The sequence below is a fragment of the Leptodactylus fuscus genome, chromosome 9, assembly GCF_031893055.1.
Source record: "Leptodactylus fuscus isolate aLepFus1 chromosome 9, aLepFus1.hap2, whole genome shotgun sequence".
Classification (NCBI taxonomy): Eukaryota; Metazoa; Chordata; class Amphibia; order Anura; family Leptodactylidae; genus Leptodactylus; species Leptodactylus fuscus.
In genome coordinates this window covers 31434398-31453070 of record NC_134273.1, presented here as the reverse complement: position 1 = coordinate 31453070, position 18673 = coordinate 31434398, and the positions used below count along the sequence as shown (strand labels likewise).

The following is an 18673-nucleotide window of genomic DNA, read 5'->3' as shown; positions in this document are numbered from 1 at the left end:
ACACAGTATTATGCCACATAGTGGCCCCTGCACACACAGTATTATGCCCCATAGTGGCCCCTGCACACAGTATTATGCCCCATAATGGCCCCTGCACACACTATTATGCCCCATTATGTACCACCCATGAACAATTATTATACTCTGGGGTCTTTTTAGAGACCCAGGGGAGGTGACAAACATAAAAAAAAACAATGCTACTTACCTCTCCCTGGCTCTGGCACACTCCCTGCTACTTTTGGCTATCTTCAATTTTGGACCAGACGTCACATGAGCCAGGCTGGCGTTGTGATGCATAATGACGCTGGTCTGGCCCACTTGATGTCTGGGACTTCATCAAACAGGCCTGCAGACTTTCGGAGCGCAGGAGAGGTAGGGTAACAGTGGTTTTTTTTATGTTCCCTCACTTCCCCTGGGTCTCCGATCATTATACTCTGCTATCATGATAGCAGTGTTTGTGGGGTTTGCGGACCCGCGGCATCCCCTCTCCTGATCATAGCCTCCGCATAAGGGGAACCGCAGACAGCTAGCACAAGGGCCCATTCATTTCTATGGCCACATACACAGGAATGTAACCCCAGGGCAAGACTCAGGACAGGTCCTTTTCCTGTCAGTTTTGCAGCCTTTGCTCATTGACCTCAGTCAATGGGGCAGTGGAAGCGCAGGCAGAGAGAGACTCCAATGCAGATGTGAACCTGCGCAAAATTATGGGCGCAAAATTAGGCGCCGTATACAATTATAACAACCATTGAAATCAATGGGATCTTTTTTGAGCACGCAAACTTCTGACACGCATATACATGCCAGATTGCGCGCCACTTTACTTTGTGTGAATTCCCCCTTACAGTACATTAGCAGATGTCACTGCATACCGCGATTTGTCCTAACATATTACAGAATATAGTATAGTGGCGGTGCCAACATATCACCATATTTAGATTGATTTGCAGTTTTCCAACCGCAGTATGTCATGATTTACATTGCATTCGCATTCACATTAGATTGGAATGCAACATACTGGGGGTTATTTATCACTTGAGCAATTTTGCACCTTTTTTCACTTGAACCTTTGTTTCATCTTGATTTATTCAAATGGTGTCACAAACCTTGCAAAAAATTCACTGCATGGAATTGTGATTCCAATGCTGTCTGATACAATGGGCTTTTTTATGCTGCCCATGTACTGGAGCTCATTTGCACGTATTTTGTGTTTTTTTTTTCTTTTTAAATAGGTGCACACTATAAATGTGTCAAAATAGGGACTCAAATAAACCACCCCTCGTCTTCTCAACAAAATCTCCAAATGATAAGGGGAGTGAATAGCAAATCTTGCACAATTCCCAAATTACCAGTAAAGAAATGGACAAAGTTAGGGAGCCTTCACACGGAGTTACGGTGCGCTCATTCTGATCGTAAAAACACATTCAGAATCAGCGCGTAAAAAGCAGCTCCCGTTGACTTGAATGGGGGCCGGCATACGTGCGCTCCCCATTGAAATCAATGGGAGGCTTCTTTCCCTATTACTTTCAATGTATTACGCGCGTATGCCGGCTCCCGTTCAAGTCAATAGGAGCTGCTTTTTACGCGCTCACTCTGAACGTGTTTTTACAATCAGAATGAGCACACCGTAACTCTGTGTGAAGGCTCCCTTAAATGATAAGAAGGCGTAGATATCTTGATAAATGCGCCTCACTGTCTTTTTGGCTGTGATTTTTGTCATGCTATGTTGCCCGCACTTCTGTAAATGGGGACACACTGCAATCTTGAGGTTGCTGTGACTGCAAGTTACAAAAAAGAATTGACCAATGCTTGAACAGTGTTGCGATGCGTCACCATTCACTTTTATTAGTGCAGGTTTCACAGAGGTTTAGGGTCCATTCACACGGAGGAAAATGGCGCTATGTTTGGCACTGAATTTTCCGTGCTGAAAAAAAGCATCCCATTGACTTCAATAGGCTCCGCTAGCTTTTTTTCCACTCGTGGAATTTTCCGCTACCCAGACTTACTGCTAATGCGGCATTCACACTTATGCTTCTGTCCGCACCTTTGGGTTTCCATTCTAATTACTGGAAAAACCACATAGGGGACAACTTTTTTGAATGGATTTGTAAAGAAAACCGCTGGTGTCCGTATGCAGCTTCTCTGTGGTGAAACCATTTTTTATTTGCACGGACACAAAGTTGTGCTTGTCCGACTTTGTGCCTGTGCAAAAATATGGTTTCCAGGCGGAGAGGCTGCAGACGGACACTGGCGGTTTGCTTTAAAACCCACTCAAATGAAAGGGTTTTTAAATTGACCGCCAGCAAGTCATCCCCTATCCAGTTTCTCCGGGGATTAGGATGGAAACCCAAAGGGGCGAACAGCGTCGCAAATGTGAATGTACCCTAGTGATAGCAAATGGAGTCTCACAGACCCCATTAACTATAAATGGGATCTGTCGGGTGTCCGTTCTTTTAAAACTAGTGTTTCATCCTTCAGGTCCACATTGGCACCCGAAAGGCTGAGTAAAAGACAGAGTTTTTTTAGTCAGGAAAAATCCGCTTAAAAATTTTTAGTAAAATTTGTGTGGCGTTTTTTGAATGTGGCCATGTATTATCTTCTTTAAAATGCCTTGCGGTTTTTGAGGCGGTTTTTGTCAAAAGACAGAGACCCTGTCTGCTTATAAAGCGGTTACACGTGGAAACCTGCGGACCCCATAGACTATAATGGCGTCCGCTGCTTTTACACTGGAAGGACTTTACTCTCAGCCGATTTTACATGTATTCACCAAGTGTGAATCCAGCTCTATTTGCAGGAGGAGTCACAGCCAAGGTCACTCACAAGGAGACTTCTATTATTTACTCTTAACTTGAACCCAAAACCACAATTTCTGTGAGGTTTTCAAGGGACTTGTTCCCTCATGGCTGCCTGTGTACTCTATGGGGCCCCACATCACTTTAGAGCCACATTTACTTCTTCCCGTAGGTCTCCTCATGCCTCTGCTCGATGCCGCACATCTCCTCACAGCCCGGGTCATGAGCCTGACGTAGCTCTGGCCGGAACCGTTCTCCCGGCGGAACGTCGTGCTCTGTCCGCGGTAGTCGGGGAAGGTTTAAGATGGTGCACGGGCCGGACTCCTGATCCAAGATGGAGGCGAGGTGTAAAGTGGAGCATGAGATGAGTTTGGCAGCCCTGCGGCGGAATGACCCGTACATCAGCGCCATCGTGGACGTCTCCGGGCAGGTCGCCCTCTATATTTTCAGTGCCAGGGCTAATGAGTGGGTGAGTGACCCGGGCACCATCAGCCAGCACTAAGCAGACTTGTTATACTACATCCAGTATGTCTCAGGTCCAGACTCCTGACCCCTCCAGGCTTCTGCCATCTTCTGTTACTGTATATGCATGGTGGGCTGGGCACAGAGCGGGCACTGATAGTAATACTGCCATGTAGTACTGCTGCTGTGTACACTGTGTTACCCTGTATGATTGACATCTACAGTGATGTAGGGCAGGTGATATGGACATGGCATCATATACTCTACCTTAAAGAAGTGTTTGACACCTTATATTAGGCCACAGAGGATCCTGCGACCTTCTTCTCTTTCACAAGACCAAATTTATTAAATGGTGTAAAATGTAGATTTAGGCTGCACATCTTACTGCGAATACATGTAGCATCCCTCACCCTAATACGGGTGTCTATTGAGACATGGAAAACGTCCTTCAAATGAGCAACAAAATCAACATAGATGTACCAATGATTTCGCGGACAAGTATACTTGTTTCTGATCATTACCCTGTGTGTAGCACATAGTCATCGGCTTTTATTCAAGCCCAAAATTTAGTAGTTAAGGAACTTTATCGCTCAGACACCTCTCAGGTGGGTGAGATTTATTACTAAGACGCCAACCTATTCTGCAACACTTTACAGACATTGTAAGTTACTGTCCCATATAGAGATCACAAACTGCAACATTGTTAGTATGTCTTAGGAGTGTAAGAGGAAACCCATACAAGCTCAAGGAGGACATACAAACTCCTTGCAGATGTCCTTAGTCAGATTTGAACATAGGACTCCGGCACTGCAAGGCAACGGTGCTAACCACTGAGCTGCCCAGTCGTTTTATTAGCCCATATCCTGAGGATTGACAGGGATTAGATAAAAGGGTTATTCTAGTTTCTCCAGATAGGTAACCCATTAAAAAAAAAAAAAACAGTAGGGGTCCGACATCTGGGAGCTTCGTTGATCAGTTGTTTTGTAGGTGCCACCATGTTTTTATGAGCACTGTTACCCCTTCTCAGTCTTGTCTGATTCATAGCGGCCGTGCAATGTACTTGCAGCCTCTTCCAGTCACACCTATGGGAGAGACTATACAGTGTGTGATGTAAACAGAGAAGGGGTCACAACAATCCCACAAGCTCTGCGGTCCCTTCAAACCAGCTGATCAGTGGGGTCCATGGTCTGGAACAGCATCTACACATCTGGGGGGAGCAGGAAGAGGATGCAGCCGAACTGCAGTACATTTAGCCACATACAGTGTACATTTGTACAGGGAGATTTTCTACCCCCCCAATGATAATTTTAGGTCCACATAAAAGATGTAATCCGCCTTTGCTTATTTGCAGGCTGATTGCTGCCCTGTTTACATTCTGAAAGCTGTACACATGCTGGGAATTGTAGTTCCACAACAGCTGGAGAGCGAAAGGTTAGAGGCTACTGCTGTCAAAATGTTTTCTACTTTTTGCACCAAGGATTAACAGTTTTCCACCTCAGTGTCAAGACATTGGGCATTGAAGTGGTTGTCTAGGGAGCTGAATGTACCTTCTTTGCTCTGGCAGATTCTTCATGCTTAAACAAGGGGTTCCTGTGATCAGAACCAGTCTCTGGGTCGCTCTGCCCCCTCCCTACTCTCTAGTTTTTACAGGTAATTACCTGTGCAAACTGGAATGAGGGGTCCAGTATGAAGAATCCACAATAGATAAAGCAATTTTAACTCTCTGGACAACCTCTTTAAAGGGGTCTGCCAGTCGTCATGGCACAAGTTGCTACCTGTAAAAAACTGGAGAAGAGTATGGTGGTTGAGGAGCCTGGGAGTCAGTTCTGATCATGTGATCCAGGGCTAGAACCTGCCTAGAATCCCTAGTTAGGGGCTGAATAAATCCCCAGAGGAAATAACTTAAACTCCCTGGATAACATGGGTGGGTTTGCCAGAAAGTGGCTGTGGCTTTGCCAAAATCCTCCATGATGCTTAGATCTAGTTTCACATTTATATTTGTATTGACTGGTAGATATGCTGCAGTTAACATGCCGTGCAGCAGGCTCTGTCACATCTTATCTGTCCTATCAGTGAAATAGTTATTTTCTGCTGTTTAGCCAGGGATCAAAACAGTAATTTTCTGTTGCTGTGAACGGCGGAGCAGAAACAGATTTCGTATGCGTTGAAGGCAGATTTCATTGTGAAATCCATACTGAAATTCTTGTCAAGTTCACCAGAATTGAACAGGCGTGAAAGGACGTAAATGTAGGATTTGTTTGTAGTTACAAATTCTTAACTTTTTTTTTTTTTTTTTTTGCAGGAGAAAACTGACATTGAAGGGACCTTATTTGTCTATACAAGGTATGTATCATCCCAGAGCTCTTTACTTCTTTACCTGGGCTAAATATTTCCACTAAGGCTGGTCTTACACGACCGTCATTTAAGTCCGCAAATGGTCCGCAATTGAGGGTTTTCAATTGCGGACCATTTTCGGACACATTATATTCAGTGCGGCCTCTTACACCACTGGATATTTTATCCGTGGTGTGCTGGGCCGTGACCAAGGTCCGCACTGAATAGAGCAGGTCCGCAAAGACTGTGAATTCACGGCACTGCACGGATTCGCCTATAGAACTCTATGAACGCATGCGGCAGGACACGGGCGTCTGCGGTGTCTATGTTGCTGATCAGCAACTAGTACTGCTGATCCGCAACTTGCGGACTGTAAAAACAATACGGGAGTGTAAGACCAGCCTAAGGCTGAGGCCCCATGTCACAAAAAAAGCATTCTTTCTTTATTTAATTTTTTTTTTTTTTTTTGCTAAAAGTTGCATGACATGTACACATGTCACTCTCTGAGTGTACAGGAGTAGAAGCAGGGGAATAATCTATTCTGCAGTGTCTGCCTAAGCATAGGGTTTTCCCGGAACTTATGACCATGGATATGTATTAGCCTACATTGGAGCTGTGCACCCAAAACGATAAAATGTTTGTAACTACCATAAGCTATTTGCATTACTAGATGTTTCATGTGACTATGCTGTGCTAACATTTGCATGTGCATGCTCAGTAATAGACTCTGGTCTGAGAACATAGTGCAGTGTTATATGTACCATGAATAATAATTCTCACCCCTCTATGTCATTATAGATCGGCAATTCCACACCATGGTTTCACAATAATGAACAGACTTAATATGAACAATTTGGTAGAACCTATCAATAAGGATCTCGAATTTCAGCTGCATGAGCCATTTTTGCTGTATCGGAACTCAAGCCGTAAGTTTGCCTTTTATGTAAGAAAATTGTTTGGTTTCATAAAAATCTCTGTAACGCTGGGTTCACAGCTCCGTTTGGGGTCTCCGTTCTATGGTTTCCGTCTTCTGCATGCCAGAAGACGCAAAGCACAGACCGGGTCCGGCCGTGCGCGGCAGTGAGCGTTTTAGGCTCTCCGCCGCGAAACCGGATTTTTTTTATCCGGACACAGAGTACTGCATGTCCGACTCTGTGTCCGGATTATAAAACCCGGTTTCGCGGCGGAGAGCCTAAAACGCTCACCGCCGCACACGGCCGGACATCTCTCTCACCCATTCAAATGAATGGGTGAGAGAGACTCCTGCAGGTTTCCGTATCCTGCCTGTGTTTTAGGCAGGAAACGGAAACCTAAGTACGGAGTGCCGGGCCGCAGATGTGAACGAGCCCTTAGCCTGAGGTCCCATGTTGCAGGAACGCAGCATTTTTTTGTTACAGATTTTTTTGGGTTTTTTGAGGCAAAGTCAGCGATGCATCGTCTAAGCGCTTCCTTTATATTTTCCATTCCTTTGGTAGCCATGTGTAACTGGCTATAGAAAAATCACAACAAATTTGCAACAAAAATGCTGCGTTTCCGCAACGTGGGGGCCGTAGCCTAAATCAATTTTTGGTTCTGAATATAACCAGTGGTCCCTGAAATTAAAGTATTCAAGGCTGACTATTGGAATATGATATAACGTTCCACTAGTTGTCCCCTTAAATGTCAGAATGAAAAATCATGTTTACGGTAACCCTTTAAAGTGTAACGCTGTTTAACGTTTCATAAATTAATAGTACACGTAAATATAAGAAATATTGCCATATACGGTATGTTGTTAAAGAAAAATGTCGCGGTCTTCATTTATCAAAACGGTTTCGTCCCGCCTCTGGTAACATGACTCTGTAGAGAGAGACAGTAGATCACTTACTAGTTGGCAGAAAACTCTGGTTTAATGTATGAATCTGAAGTGCATAGGGGGCTTACATTTTTTTTCTTTTTCACGTGTGTGTTTTCATGCATTTGTTCAATTTCTTATACAACACATTGAAATTAATTATTATAATAAGTTTATTAGTAGATAAATGCCAGCATCGCCTGCATATGGAGTCAACTCGGCTTCTGCATCCACGCCATATTTTCTTTGCACTTGGATTGCTGATGCTAAGAAAGAAAAAAAATCCACATTGATTTCTCTCATCGTTTTTTGGAAAAAAGTGGGTTTTTTTTTTTTTTTTTGTAAAAGTGTTTCCTTGAGTCAAAGCTAGAAGTAGAATGAGAAATATAAAGGAAGGTCTTCACGATGCACTTCACCATATATGAAGTGTACCATCAGCTGGCATTATGGAGACTGGTTTTGTGATAGTCAGTCTTTATTAATGTCCCCCATTGAGTGCCTCCAGCCTTTATTAACAACGTGTACCATTTTTTTTTGTGTGTGTGTGTGTGAAATAGGTACATTGGCGACTGCTGTGCTGTTCAAGTTCTTCTGACTGCAGTGGTGGGATAGAGGATCCCTGTTCTTGCAGTCATTGGTGGTCCCTGAACTTGGATTCCCTCAGATCTAGCACTCCTCGCTTATCCAGTGGATAGCTGATAAATTAATAATCCCACAATTAAAATTAAAGTCGTTTTTCAGGTCACGGTAACAGTTGTTCATCTAGTGGCAGAAGAGTTACTATGTGACATATACTATTATAAAGAAGCAGCTCTTCAGGTTACATTTGAAGGATGCAATGGGGTGGAGGGATCCAAAGAAAGGGGTATGCAGAGAGGAGAGGTCTTGGAGATTGTTGCATAAAGGGCAATTCAGACCATAGACAAGGAGGAGGTCCTGTGATGATTGGAGATTACATGTGGGGAAGTAACGGTAGATTGGGTCAGAGCAGGGGTCTCCATTTATTCTCCACTAGTTGGTACCCGCGACTTAGTCTGCAGTGATTGTAGAAGTGGGTAAATGCAGGCGCGGGGAAGGTTTTCGTAGTGTGTATAAGGTATGGAATATAAAATGTAACTGTGTATCTTGTTTTTGCTGTAATTCTGAGAATACGTGAGACTTTTGTGTTGAATGTAATTTGTATTTCAGCTGCTATACGGTGTTCTGAGATAGATACATAGTGACTTTGGGACAGAGGTATTTCAAGTTAATATACTTCGATATACGACATTGTATGATTTGTTATTTTCCGCCAGTACATGTAAGTTTTGGGCACAGGATACTCTTGAGCAAGCAACATAAAGTTGTCCATGTGAGAAGCCTGGTGTGGCCAAATGTATTCCTGCTACTCTCAGCGTTTGTCCTTGGGATTTATTAATGGTCATTAATTATTTGGTATAATTGGAATGCGTGGGGTTAACATACTGTCACCTGTAGCTGCTCCTGTAAGAATAGTGGCTTCAATGATATTTGTTCCTAGTTGTGTGACACGTAGCCTCGTGCCATTACACAATCGGGGTGCATCCAGATTACGCATGAGTAGAACAGGGACGCCAATCTTGAGTTCTAGTTTATGTGAAGGGACGCCGGGTAATTCCAAGGTGGGCACTAAAGCAGATTGGTGACCTTATTATCAACCGTTACGTGTCCGTGGTGTGTTGAAACGGTACTTCGGCATATACAGGCCAGAAGTAGTCCCAATGCAAACATGCTATCAGAACTTACCAGTGTCGTTGGCGTGGAGACCTAGGGAAGGTGGATGGATCGTGAAGACGAAACAGCAGTGAGGTGAGAGTGCCATCAGGGAGTGTGGCGGGCTGGAGAGAGTAGTTCGGGTGCTGCGGCCTACGGTGGAGGCGCAAAATGGTGGCGTGCTAGAAACACGTTCTGTAGGTGGCTAACATGCGCATGCTCCTGGCAACACAGTGGAGTGGCTGGGTGGGCAGTGTCGCGGATCGTCAGAGCGATGGGGGTCGGCAAACATGGCTGCTCCGGAGGGTTAAAGAGGTAGCCTCCTGGAGTATCGTTAAGGTGAGGGTGAAAGTGGTACAGTATATGTAAATGTGATTGTGTGGGGTTAGGGGCTAGGCTGTAGAGGGTAATATGAATTTTGTGGCTTGCTATGGTCCAAAGTGTGTGAGATTGCAGAGAAGGTGATGTGAGTTTGGGGTTTGTGGTCCTTGGAAAAACGTATGTGCGCTATTGTGACGAAAAGTAGCCTATTGCGCAATCCTGTGTAGTAACTGTGGAAAATTTCAGCCAAATCGGTGGAGCGGGTTTTGCGTGATTGAGGAACAAACATCCAAATGGAGCAGTTGCACAAGATAGCCCTTACTACTACTATCCATGAGGAGCCCAGCAGTTGGGCGCCTAATTTATCATAAGAATAACCAGAATGTCTTTTTAGACCTTTTAGAGGAGTTCTGTAGGGAGAAGGAATTTCTTACAGTGCATCCATTACACTACATAAACATTCTGATCATTTCCATTTGCAGGGCGCATTAGGGTGCTGGAAGCCTCTGTGCTCGGCCTCTTCTGCTGGCTCTCTGGGACATCACCGACTCCACTCTAAATAGAAAGAGAACACTAAAGACAAACGTTGCAGATATATTGAGACGCTCAACCTAAATTTAGCAAAATATAAAGAATAATTTTATTGACACATATACAGAGGAAGACATGAAGAACACTTAAAATTGGCAAACTGGCCCTACATAGGGGGACTAGTCATGTATATTGGCATAGATGTATATAAAGTGGTTTATGAGGGGTTATACAATATAGAGAGTGTGCATATCCATACAGAAGATATACTATTTTAGTAGAAATACTTACACAATAAAGTGTGCCCTTATAAAGTGCTATCCCTATAGTCTGTCCCTAAACTCTATTCCTAAACAAATATGTGACCCAATTAGAATCCTAAAAATGAAAAACAAACACAGCACCAATGTGTTAGTAGAGGTCAGTATTCTTCAAAAAACATATAGTTCCCACTGCAACAAGAAACATTATATGTGAATAAGGAAATACACTTTTTAAATAGCCGTAAATGGGGTCAGTTTGCCCATATCTCACCCTATAGGCACAGTCTTATCCTCACATCGACTCTACTCTGTTGAATTATTTTTTTTTAATGTAGATTGTGAGCCCCGTATAGGGATCACTGTGTACATTTATTTTCCTATCAGTATGTTTTTGTAGAATGGGAGGACACCGACTCTCTTCTAGTCTTGTGAGGTTCACACCAGCGTTCAGGCCTCCGTTCTGAGGGGAAACCTGTCAGACCGAGTCCGGCTGTGAGCGCCTGTGAGCGTTTTATGCTCTCCGCGGCGAAACCGTTTTTTTAAACCGGACACAAAGTCCTGCATGTCTGACTCTGTGTTCACGTAAAAAAAAACTGTTTCGCCACGGAGAGCATAAAACGCTCACCGGCGCTCACAGCCGGACTCAGTCTGACAGGTTTCCCCTCAGAACGGAGGCCTGAACGCTGGTGTGAACCTCACAAGACTAGAGTACAGTAGACCCATTGAATGAATGGGTTTGAAACATGACTGCAGGTTTCCGTCTCCTGCCCAGTTTCGGGCAGGAAACGGAAACCTGCAGAACTGAGACCCGGATGCAGATGTGAACGAGCCCTGACTTAGACCTGGAGCGTTAGTAAAGCAGGCAGAGGAATGAGATTTCTGCACCCCACCTCCCCCAATGTGCTGTATAAAGGTAATTATCAGACTGGGGAACTCTGTTCTGTTCTATATGGATGTTTATCCTTGGCAGTGAATGCATTGCGAAAAGTTCTGTCCTTGCAGAACTACTTTTAATAAAATCTGCATAACTTCAATCAGCACTAGGGGGAGCTGCGGAGGTCGCCATGTATAGTTACGTATGCCCTTTACGGGTTTGTTCCTTTATGGACACTTCCCCCCTATCCAGAGGACGGGTTATACATACGATTGTTGGGGTCTCGATCACTGGGTCTTCCAGCGATCAGGAGTTGGTGACTGGCGATCTATTCACTAATCTCCAGCAGTGCCGCAACCCCATAAAAGTGAATGCAGTGACAATCACACAAGTGCTCCATTCACAAGGAGGTTTTAAGGGGGTTTTGGTGCCCTGTCCTGAAAATTTGTGGACCTGGCTATTGGACACTTATTCACTGTCTTGTGGTTAGAGGATAAGCGTCCATAACGGTACAACCCCTTCATCTGTTATGATAGTGTCCGTTGAAAAAGAAACCCCCCCAAAATGAACACCTATCATGATAGACACATGTTAATATCCCGTTGAAATGAATGGAGACTAACAGATTTGTGACAGTCCAGCTAGTGTGTGTTGCTAAATTCTGACAATAGCAACGGACACTACTGACGGTCACCAGTGGTATTGTGAACCATCCCTTAGAGCAGCGTTACTGTTTCTATCTGACCGTAGCAGTCAGCCATTTATTAGTTAAACTGTAGACATATGGGAGTCATTGCTTCGGTCTATAAGCTCTGCTTGCTATGGGAATTTTAAATTCTACATTTATGCGATTTTTCTTGACTATAACAAATACAACAACACAATAGAAAAGATGCTCATCCTCGCAGAACAGTTACCATGGTCTTAAAATCCCCATAACCAGTGTAATGGTAACAACAAATGAGCCCCCGAGGGGTATCTGGCATCTATGGGCAAACCCTTTCAACTTTGTATGCAAAAGATTGTTTTAGAAAACTGGAGATCCAACCTGCAGACAATTAGGAATTAAGAAATTAATCAGCACTGATGTAATAAAATAAATACATAAATAATGTGTAATATTGCAGGGTTGACCTTCCCTTTTAAAGGGTAATTTTACTCCCCTCTTATGTTACAGCTGTACTATTAATAATAATAATAATAATAAAATTTATTTATATAGCGCCAACATATTCCACAGCACTGTACAATTTGTAGGGTTCAAATACAGACAGAAAGATACATTACAAAGAAAGTAATTTCACACAATGGGACTGAGGGCCCTGCTCGCAAGAGCTTACAATCTATTAGTAGCCATACACACCGGACCAGGGGATCTTTAGGTAGAATCTTCTCTGTACACGAGGTCTATGATGCTCCTGTTATCTGCGATGTAGATGCCACAGGCGGTGTCAGTAGTGAAGCACAATGTCTCTTGATGTCTCTGCATGACACATGAAAAAGGGGTTTAAACACTGTTTCTATGGCAGCTGAGCTCCAGGCGAGCTGTAAAGCGGGAGCTGAATATCTAACAAGTCAATGATGGCCGCTCTTCTTTACATGTAAAACGGCCGTCCTATTTGCTGATCTGCGCTGCATCTTATAGGGCGGCAGATAATCATTGCTGAAGGAAAAACTCCAACTCTTGGGGTTTTTTTTTTTTTTCTTCCATTTCCCATGCAGACATACTGTAGAACTTGCCATTGTAATTCCGGTGCTTTTGAGTGGCTCGGTCATCTCTCCTGACATGTCTGTATTCTGCATAATACAAAAGTTTTCGAGTTATTCCTCCTAGAAATGTATGCATGAATTGATAACTGGGGGTTACTGTTCATCTTGCAAAAAAGTTGCGTTGCAGCATGGACAGTGTCAGTCTGTATAGGGACGCCCCCGACTGGTAACACCCATCGCTTTAGTGTCCCAAATCGCCCTGTTATAATGCAATCTGTGAGTGGTGCATTAAAAATTAAAAAAAATGCTTTATACTTGCCTAGAGATGAGTCCCATAACTTTCATCTTTGGTGTTCCCAGTACCTGCGCTGTTTTACACTGAGATGGAGGTATATACCTGGGCTTCATTGCGCATGCACCCATGGTCTGGCGCATGTGTACTGTAGCTGAGGTATACTCTGCTGCGTAGAGATAGAGAATATAACTAGTGAATAGGAGATTCGGGACTTGAATTTGAGTGAGAGGTGCTATCACTTACTTCACTCTTTGGCCTGTTATGGGAGATTGTTTTTTTACTATATATCCTGGTTTTTCACTTGACCTGGGCAGCAGTAGTTAGGAGGGGTATAGAGTGTGTTACTAACTAGATATTCCACTCCTAATACCCCTTCAGATTCATTGTATCAGGGCTGTGGTCCAGTATGGCATCTATATATTGTCATAGTGGTTAAATGCGCATAGTGGCTTTGTAAGGTTTTCACGAGCATAGATTAGTTTTTACCCATGGGTCTATGACATAGACATGCGGACTAAGTGGGTTAAGTGTTACTCCCATTTGTGATTAATATAACAGCGAGTGTTTGGTTGTAGTTCACACACACCTCACTGTGACATTGCACTCTAGGGAACGGTCTGGAAATATTAATAGGCAGCAAAGATTGTAGTCTCTTGTATGGAAATATTAAAATAACACATGGCCTTAGTCCCTCATCTATGATGAATTGTTTGATCTGCAGCTTCCCTTTTAGGATGGTGGGGTGTATGCATTATTTTCATTATTTTGTTTGTCCTCCTGGGACCTCTTTCTGTAATTATAATGTATATCAATAAATATTGAGATTTAGTTTATGCCATTCAGTTAGTGGTTAGTTTGTAGTTATACTATTAATCCCCTAGGAGTTTAATCAGAGTGTAGGGTTGCATTTGGGCAGTAGCCTTCCTAGTAGTTTTATAACATACTAGCTATAACCTGCGACTTCGTCCGCTATCCCCTCACCCTTGCGCGAACCACCTGCAGCACAGCCCGTGGCCCCCCATAGCTATTTCGTTGTGGCCGGCGCGGGCCCCCCACACAGCATCGTGGTCCGGGACCCCACAGCCCCGCTGCTGCACCTCCAGCCCTCCCGTTTCCCCCCCCAACCGCACCTCCTGGCCCCCTTGTACATCTACCCCTTATTTCCTCCTTATGACATATGATTTCGGTGGGAAGACTCCTTTCATGGTTAATTTCTTGTCCTATTGATATGCCGTCATTGGGTGCAGGATCTTTGTTCCTAGTGGGAAGTTTGCATGGTACTGTCTTCCCTGTAACGTCTTCATTAGTAGTAGACCTGGCCAGTGTCTTATGGTTCCAGTCCCCTGATAACGTAATCTGTGCTTTTTAATGACAACCCTATGGCTACATTATGTTTCTGTTTTACCGCTTGATAACGTAAAATGGTTGTTCACATAACGCCTGTGAATGGTTCCCCTGGTGAATCTTCCATCTCTCTTTATTAAACACGTGTCAGCACATGGCCAGGATGATGGGTTTTGGTAGCTGCACAGGAGAAGCAGAACATAGAGATCTTTTATTCGGCTCTAGGAGGTAAAACTAAACATGTTGCAGTCTTCAGTGTGTCATCGTAAATAGACGTTGTCACCCATCATCTCGCACCCTTGTGATGTTGTTTTGACCGTTTGCAAAGATCGTGCGGATGTGTATGTATTATATATGTCATTATCGGGCACAGAGCTAGGTGATAACTGGAATTCTTAGCATACTGACAGTAAAATTAAGGGGCAGTCTAGGATTACTAAAACAGAAACGGTACCATACGACTTTAAGTAGAATTTGGAATTGCACCTCTGCTCCATTTGAGGTGAATGGGGCTGAACTGCAATACCATACCCATACTGTGAACAGGTGTGGTGCTGTTTCTGGGAGATGGCACCTTTTAATTTCCCTTTATATGTACTATTATATCCTATTATACAGTGACAGCCACAGTTGTTCTCACAGCTGATATACAGAGAATGGAGCAGGAAGCAGATTACTCTGTTCTCTGTATAGTAACTGAGCTGAAACGCTGCAACTTGGATCCGTTTCAAATTAATTGGATCTGATCTTAAGTAACCTGGTCTGGACACTACACAGAGGACAGAGCTGTCTGCTTCCTGCTCCATTCTCTGTGTATCCACAGCTGAGAACAGGTGACTAATGGGGATGCCAGACCATGTGATATTAATAATCCGTCCTTAAGGCTGCTTTCACATGGAGTAACGCCGGGCTTGTAAAAATCCTCATTCACAGCCGTACACGCGAGCGCTGCGGAAGGCTCCCGAACACTTCCCATTCACTTCAATGGGAGCGCTTGTAAAGCCGGCGTTACGAGCACTCCCATTGAAGTGAATGGGAAGTGTTCGGGAGCCTTCCGCAGCGCTCGCTTGTACAGCTGTAAATGAGGATTTTTACAAGCGCGGTGTTACTCCGTGTGAAGACAGCCTAAGATAGGTCATCAATATTTTTAGCCTGGAACGCCCTTTAAACATTGATGACCTATCCTATGGATATTAGATTGGTGAGTGGCCAATTCCTGAAATCCTATTATCAGTTTTTGGACCATGCTGCTGCAGAGAAAAAGCATAGCTACATACACTGGGTTGTGGCTGTGAATGATCTTCTATTCACATTTAAAGAGGACCTTTCACCAACTCCAGTTTTTAGCATATCTTAATAATCGCCACTCCACTGATTCTGGCACAGTTGGAATTGTCTCTCTCGCCCCAGTTAGTTTTGGTGCCTGAGGTGCTATTCAGGCTCTGTAATGTCAGAAGGGCGGAGTCAGGCAGGGGATGGCGTTATACAGAGCTCCAATCAGAGGCAACCAGTGTCAGGCAGTAGCAGGTAAGGGGTGTGATTCTGAGCTCTGACACCTCCCTCCTGACAGTGCAGAGAATAAGTAACATCAGTCACCAAAACAAACAGCATTGACTGCTGAGCAATGGTGGGGGCTAGGATAAAAATTCCATCTGTGTTGAAACTGGTGGAAAGGCAGCTATTAATTGATGTAAAACTGGAATTGTTGGAGGTGGTGAAAGGTCTTCTTTTAAGTGTAGGGGAGCAGAGCTTGCAGTACCATTCACGTCACCACAGAATACTGTGCATGTTCACACAGCTGATCAGTAGTGGTGCTGAGAACCCCCACAGAAGTAACTGATGATCTATCTGGACTATAGTACATGAATTTTATATGCACATGGGTTTCCTGGCGAGATGAACGTTTCTCTGTTTATATTGTTGCTCATTTCACATGTGGATGTATCTAAGTAGCCAAAATGAATTGTATAGGTTGTGTATGGGTGTCTCATATGGCAGCATCTTGTGTGTTTGCATTGTTGCTATAAAATGTACGACATTGCATGCTTCTGCTGGAATTTCTATGACTCCTTGCCATCAGCACAGAAGGAGCCCTCCAATGTTGGCAGACAGATGACGATTGGGGATCTAGTTCTGGGCTTAGCTGCTCTGCTCCTGGCATTCATTATCTCGCTGCCCATTAAGCCATCGCTCTGCGTTCTTCATCTTCCTTTTCTGTGAAGTACTAGGCTTGCTGCTAGCTGCCAGATGAAAGGACCCTTTACAAAAGGTTTCCTTATGTGGACAATTACCGTACAAACTTATGAAATGTATCCTATGGGAAATGAAATGAAAAGGAATTGTACTATAATTGTGGCGTCTCCCATTTGTCTTCATCCATTCAATTGTTAGATGCTACACTGGTCAGGCATTGCTTTTCCTCCACCTGTGTAATATTGTGTAGGACCCCACATGCAACAAAGTCGGCTCCGACCTATCGATGCACGGACTCCACAAGATCTCTCAATGTGTTCAGACTTTTTCAGTAATTTCTGTTACAGTGGCTCTCCTGTGACATCAGACCAGACGGACTTGTCTTTTGTATCTTGGTAGCCACCCTTGGGCATCCATGACACTATTTCTCTGGTTGTCCTGCCTTCCTTGGACCATTTGGGGTTGGTAATAACCACCTTATACCAGGAATACTCTCTGGCCCAGTCTTCTAGCCATCACCATTTAGCTCTTGTACTAGTCATTCTGATCTTTACATTTTGCAGATTTCCTGATTCTAGTATTCAAGGTGAAGAACTGACTGTTCAGCCTGTGACAGGAGCGATTGTCGCGATATAATCCATAGGCCGAGTTCACATCTTTGTTGGAGGCTCTGTGAGGAGCATCCATTACAGAATTTGTTAAAAGAAGCTCTGACCACATATAAAACTGACTTAGAGAAAGACCCTTCAGCTCTTCTAGGGGGTGCTCACCTTTAGTGGTTGTGTATAGACTCCACTATAACAGCATGTATAGTATTGCTGTTGAAGCGATGGCACCAGTAAGGCGAGGTTCACATCTGCATAGGAGACTCGCCGCAAATTCAGCAATAAGTATCCTGCAGGTGTCCTTGGGTAACTGCTTTTTAAGCAGACAGTCTCTCCCTCTTTCGGTCCCCGTGCGGAATGACGGAGAGCCGAACCCTAGTGTGAACCTAGTGCCCCTGGTGTACTGCTCCTGGGAATCCCAAGGCCATCCTTGTGCAGAGCTCTGATAAAAAATGCCAGGCCAGCGCCTTGCCAAGCCAATCAATGAAACAGTGGATCGCAAGTTGATACCAGTGACAGCAATTGATTTTATTTCAAGTCATAAATTTATGAGAGTCGCTTACCCCTTACGCGATGCCTTCGTTGCTCCAAAGAGTTCATTTGCATATTGACAAAAAAAGACAATTTCTATCCAACATAGGCACCCCATCAAAAGGGGAAACCACTGTTTGATTCCGGCAACCCTAAACCGTCTGTCTGCAGGGCTGGGTTAATATTCTGAGTTCAGGTTTCCATTTATTTAAAAGTGGTTCAGAATTGACGTACTTTAGTAAGACTGGGTTCTCCTCTGCATTGGTGTCTCCGCACCTAATGGTCCATGGAAAGATCATAAAAAAACTGACTAGAATGGGTCGTTTAAAAATAACAAACATTGATTTCAATGGGCTTTTAAAACCATCTGCCGGTGAGTCTTTGGAGCATTACCGCCCCAAAAATAAGGATACACGAGACCGTAACGTATCCATTTGTGGTTTTTGGTGGATCGCGGTCACAGTGGTGAACATGGTGTAATAGGTCCTCAGTACTTACCTCTTCGTTCTGTTCTTCCGGCAATCCTTCGTTGTCGCCCCCGCTGTCCTCCCAGTAAATGTTTACCAGCCTGCGACGCTGCAAAAGTCACTTGCCATACGACTTGCTTCATAGCAAGGCAAGTCCCCTGTTATTCTTCATAGAAATCTATACATAAATTGACAACTTGGTGTTATTGTTCTTTGTCCAAGGGGGGGGGGGGGGGGGGCTTTTTACTTTGGTACAAAAAAATAAGCAACGTAGTGCACAAAAAAATGAGCACTGATGGAAGCAGGTCGAGCTAAATGCTGCCGACACCATCTGCCCCATTATAGTCAATGAATCTGTTGCATTAGTAGAAAAAATATCGGTGAAA

General features: G+C 44.0%; 1 protein-coding gene across 3 annotated transcripts in view; it reads left to right on the top strand.

The window, feature by feature from the left end:
• Positions 1-3095: 3095 nt before the first annotated feature.
• The window catches only part of DCP1A (decapping mRNA 1A), a 43606-nt gene continuing 28028 nt past the window's right edge, over positions 3096-18673 (top strand). For 2 of the 3 annotated variants that reach the window (XM_075287156.1, XM_075287154.1), the window contains exons 1-3: positions 3096-3261; positions 5557-5597; positions 6387-6514. In XM_075287156.1, coding sequence (XP_075143257.1) covers positions 3127-3261; positions 5557-5597; positions 6387-6514 — 304 coding nt within the window. In that variant the 5' untranslated portion in view covers positions 3096-3126. Of the gene's footprint in view, positions 3262-4552; positions 4686-5556; positions 5598-6386; positions 6515-18673 lie in introns of those variants that run through there. The other variant, XM_075287157.1, reaches the window with a different exon arrangement.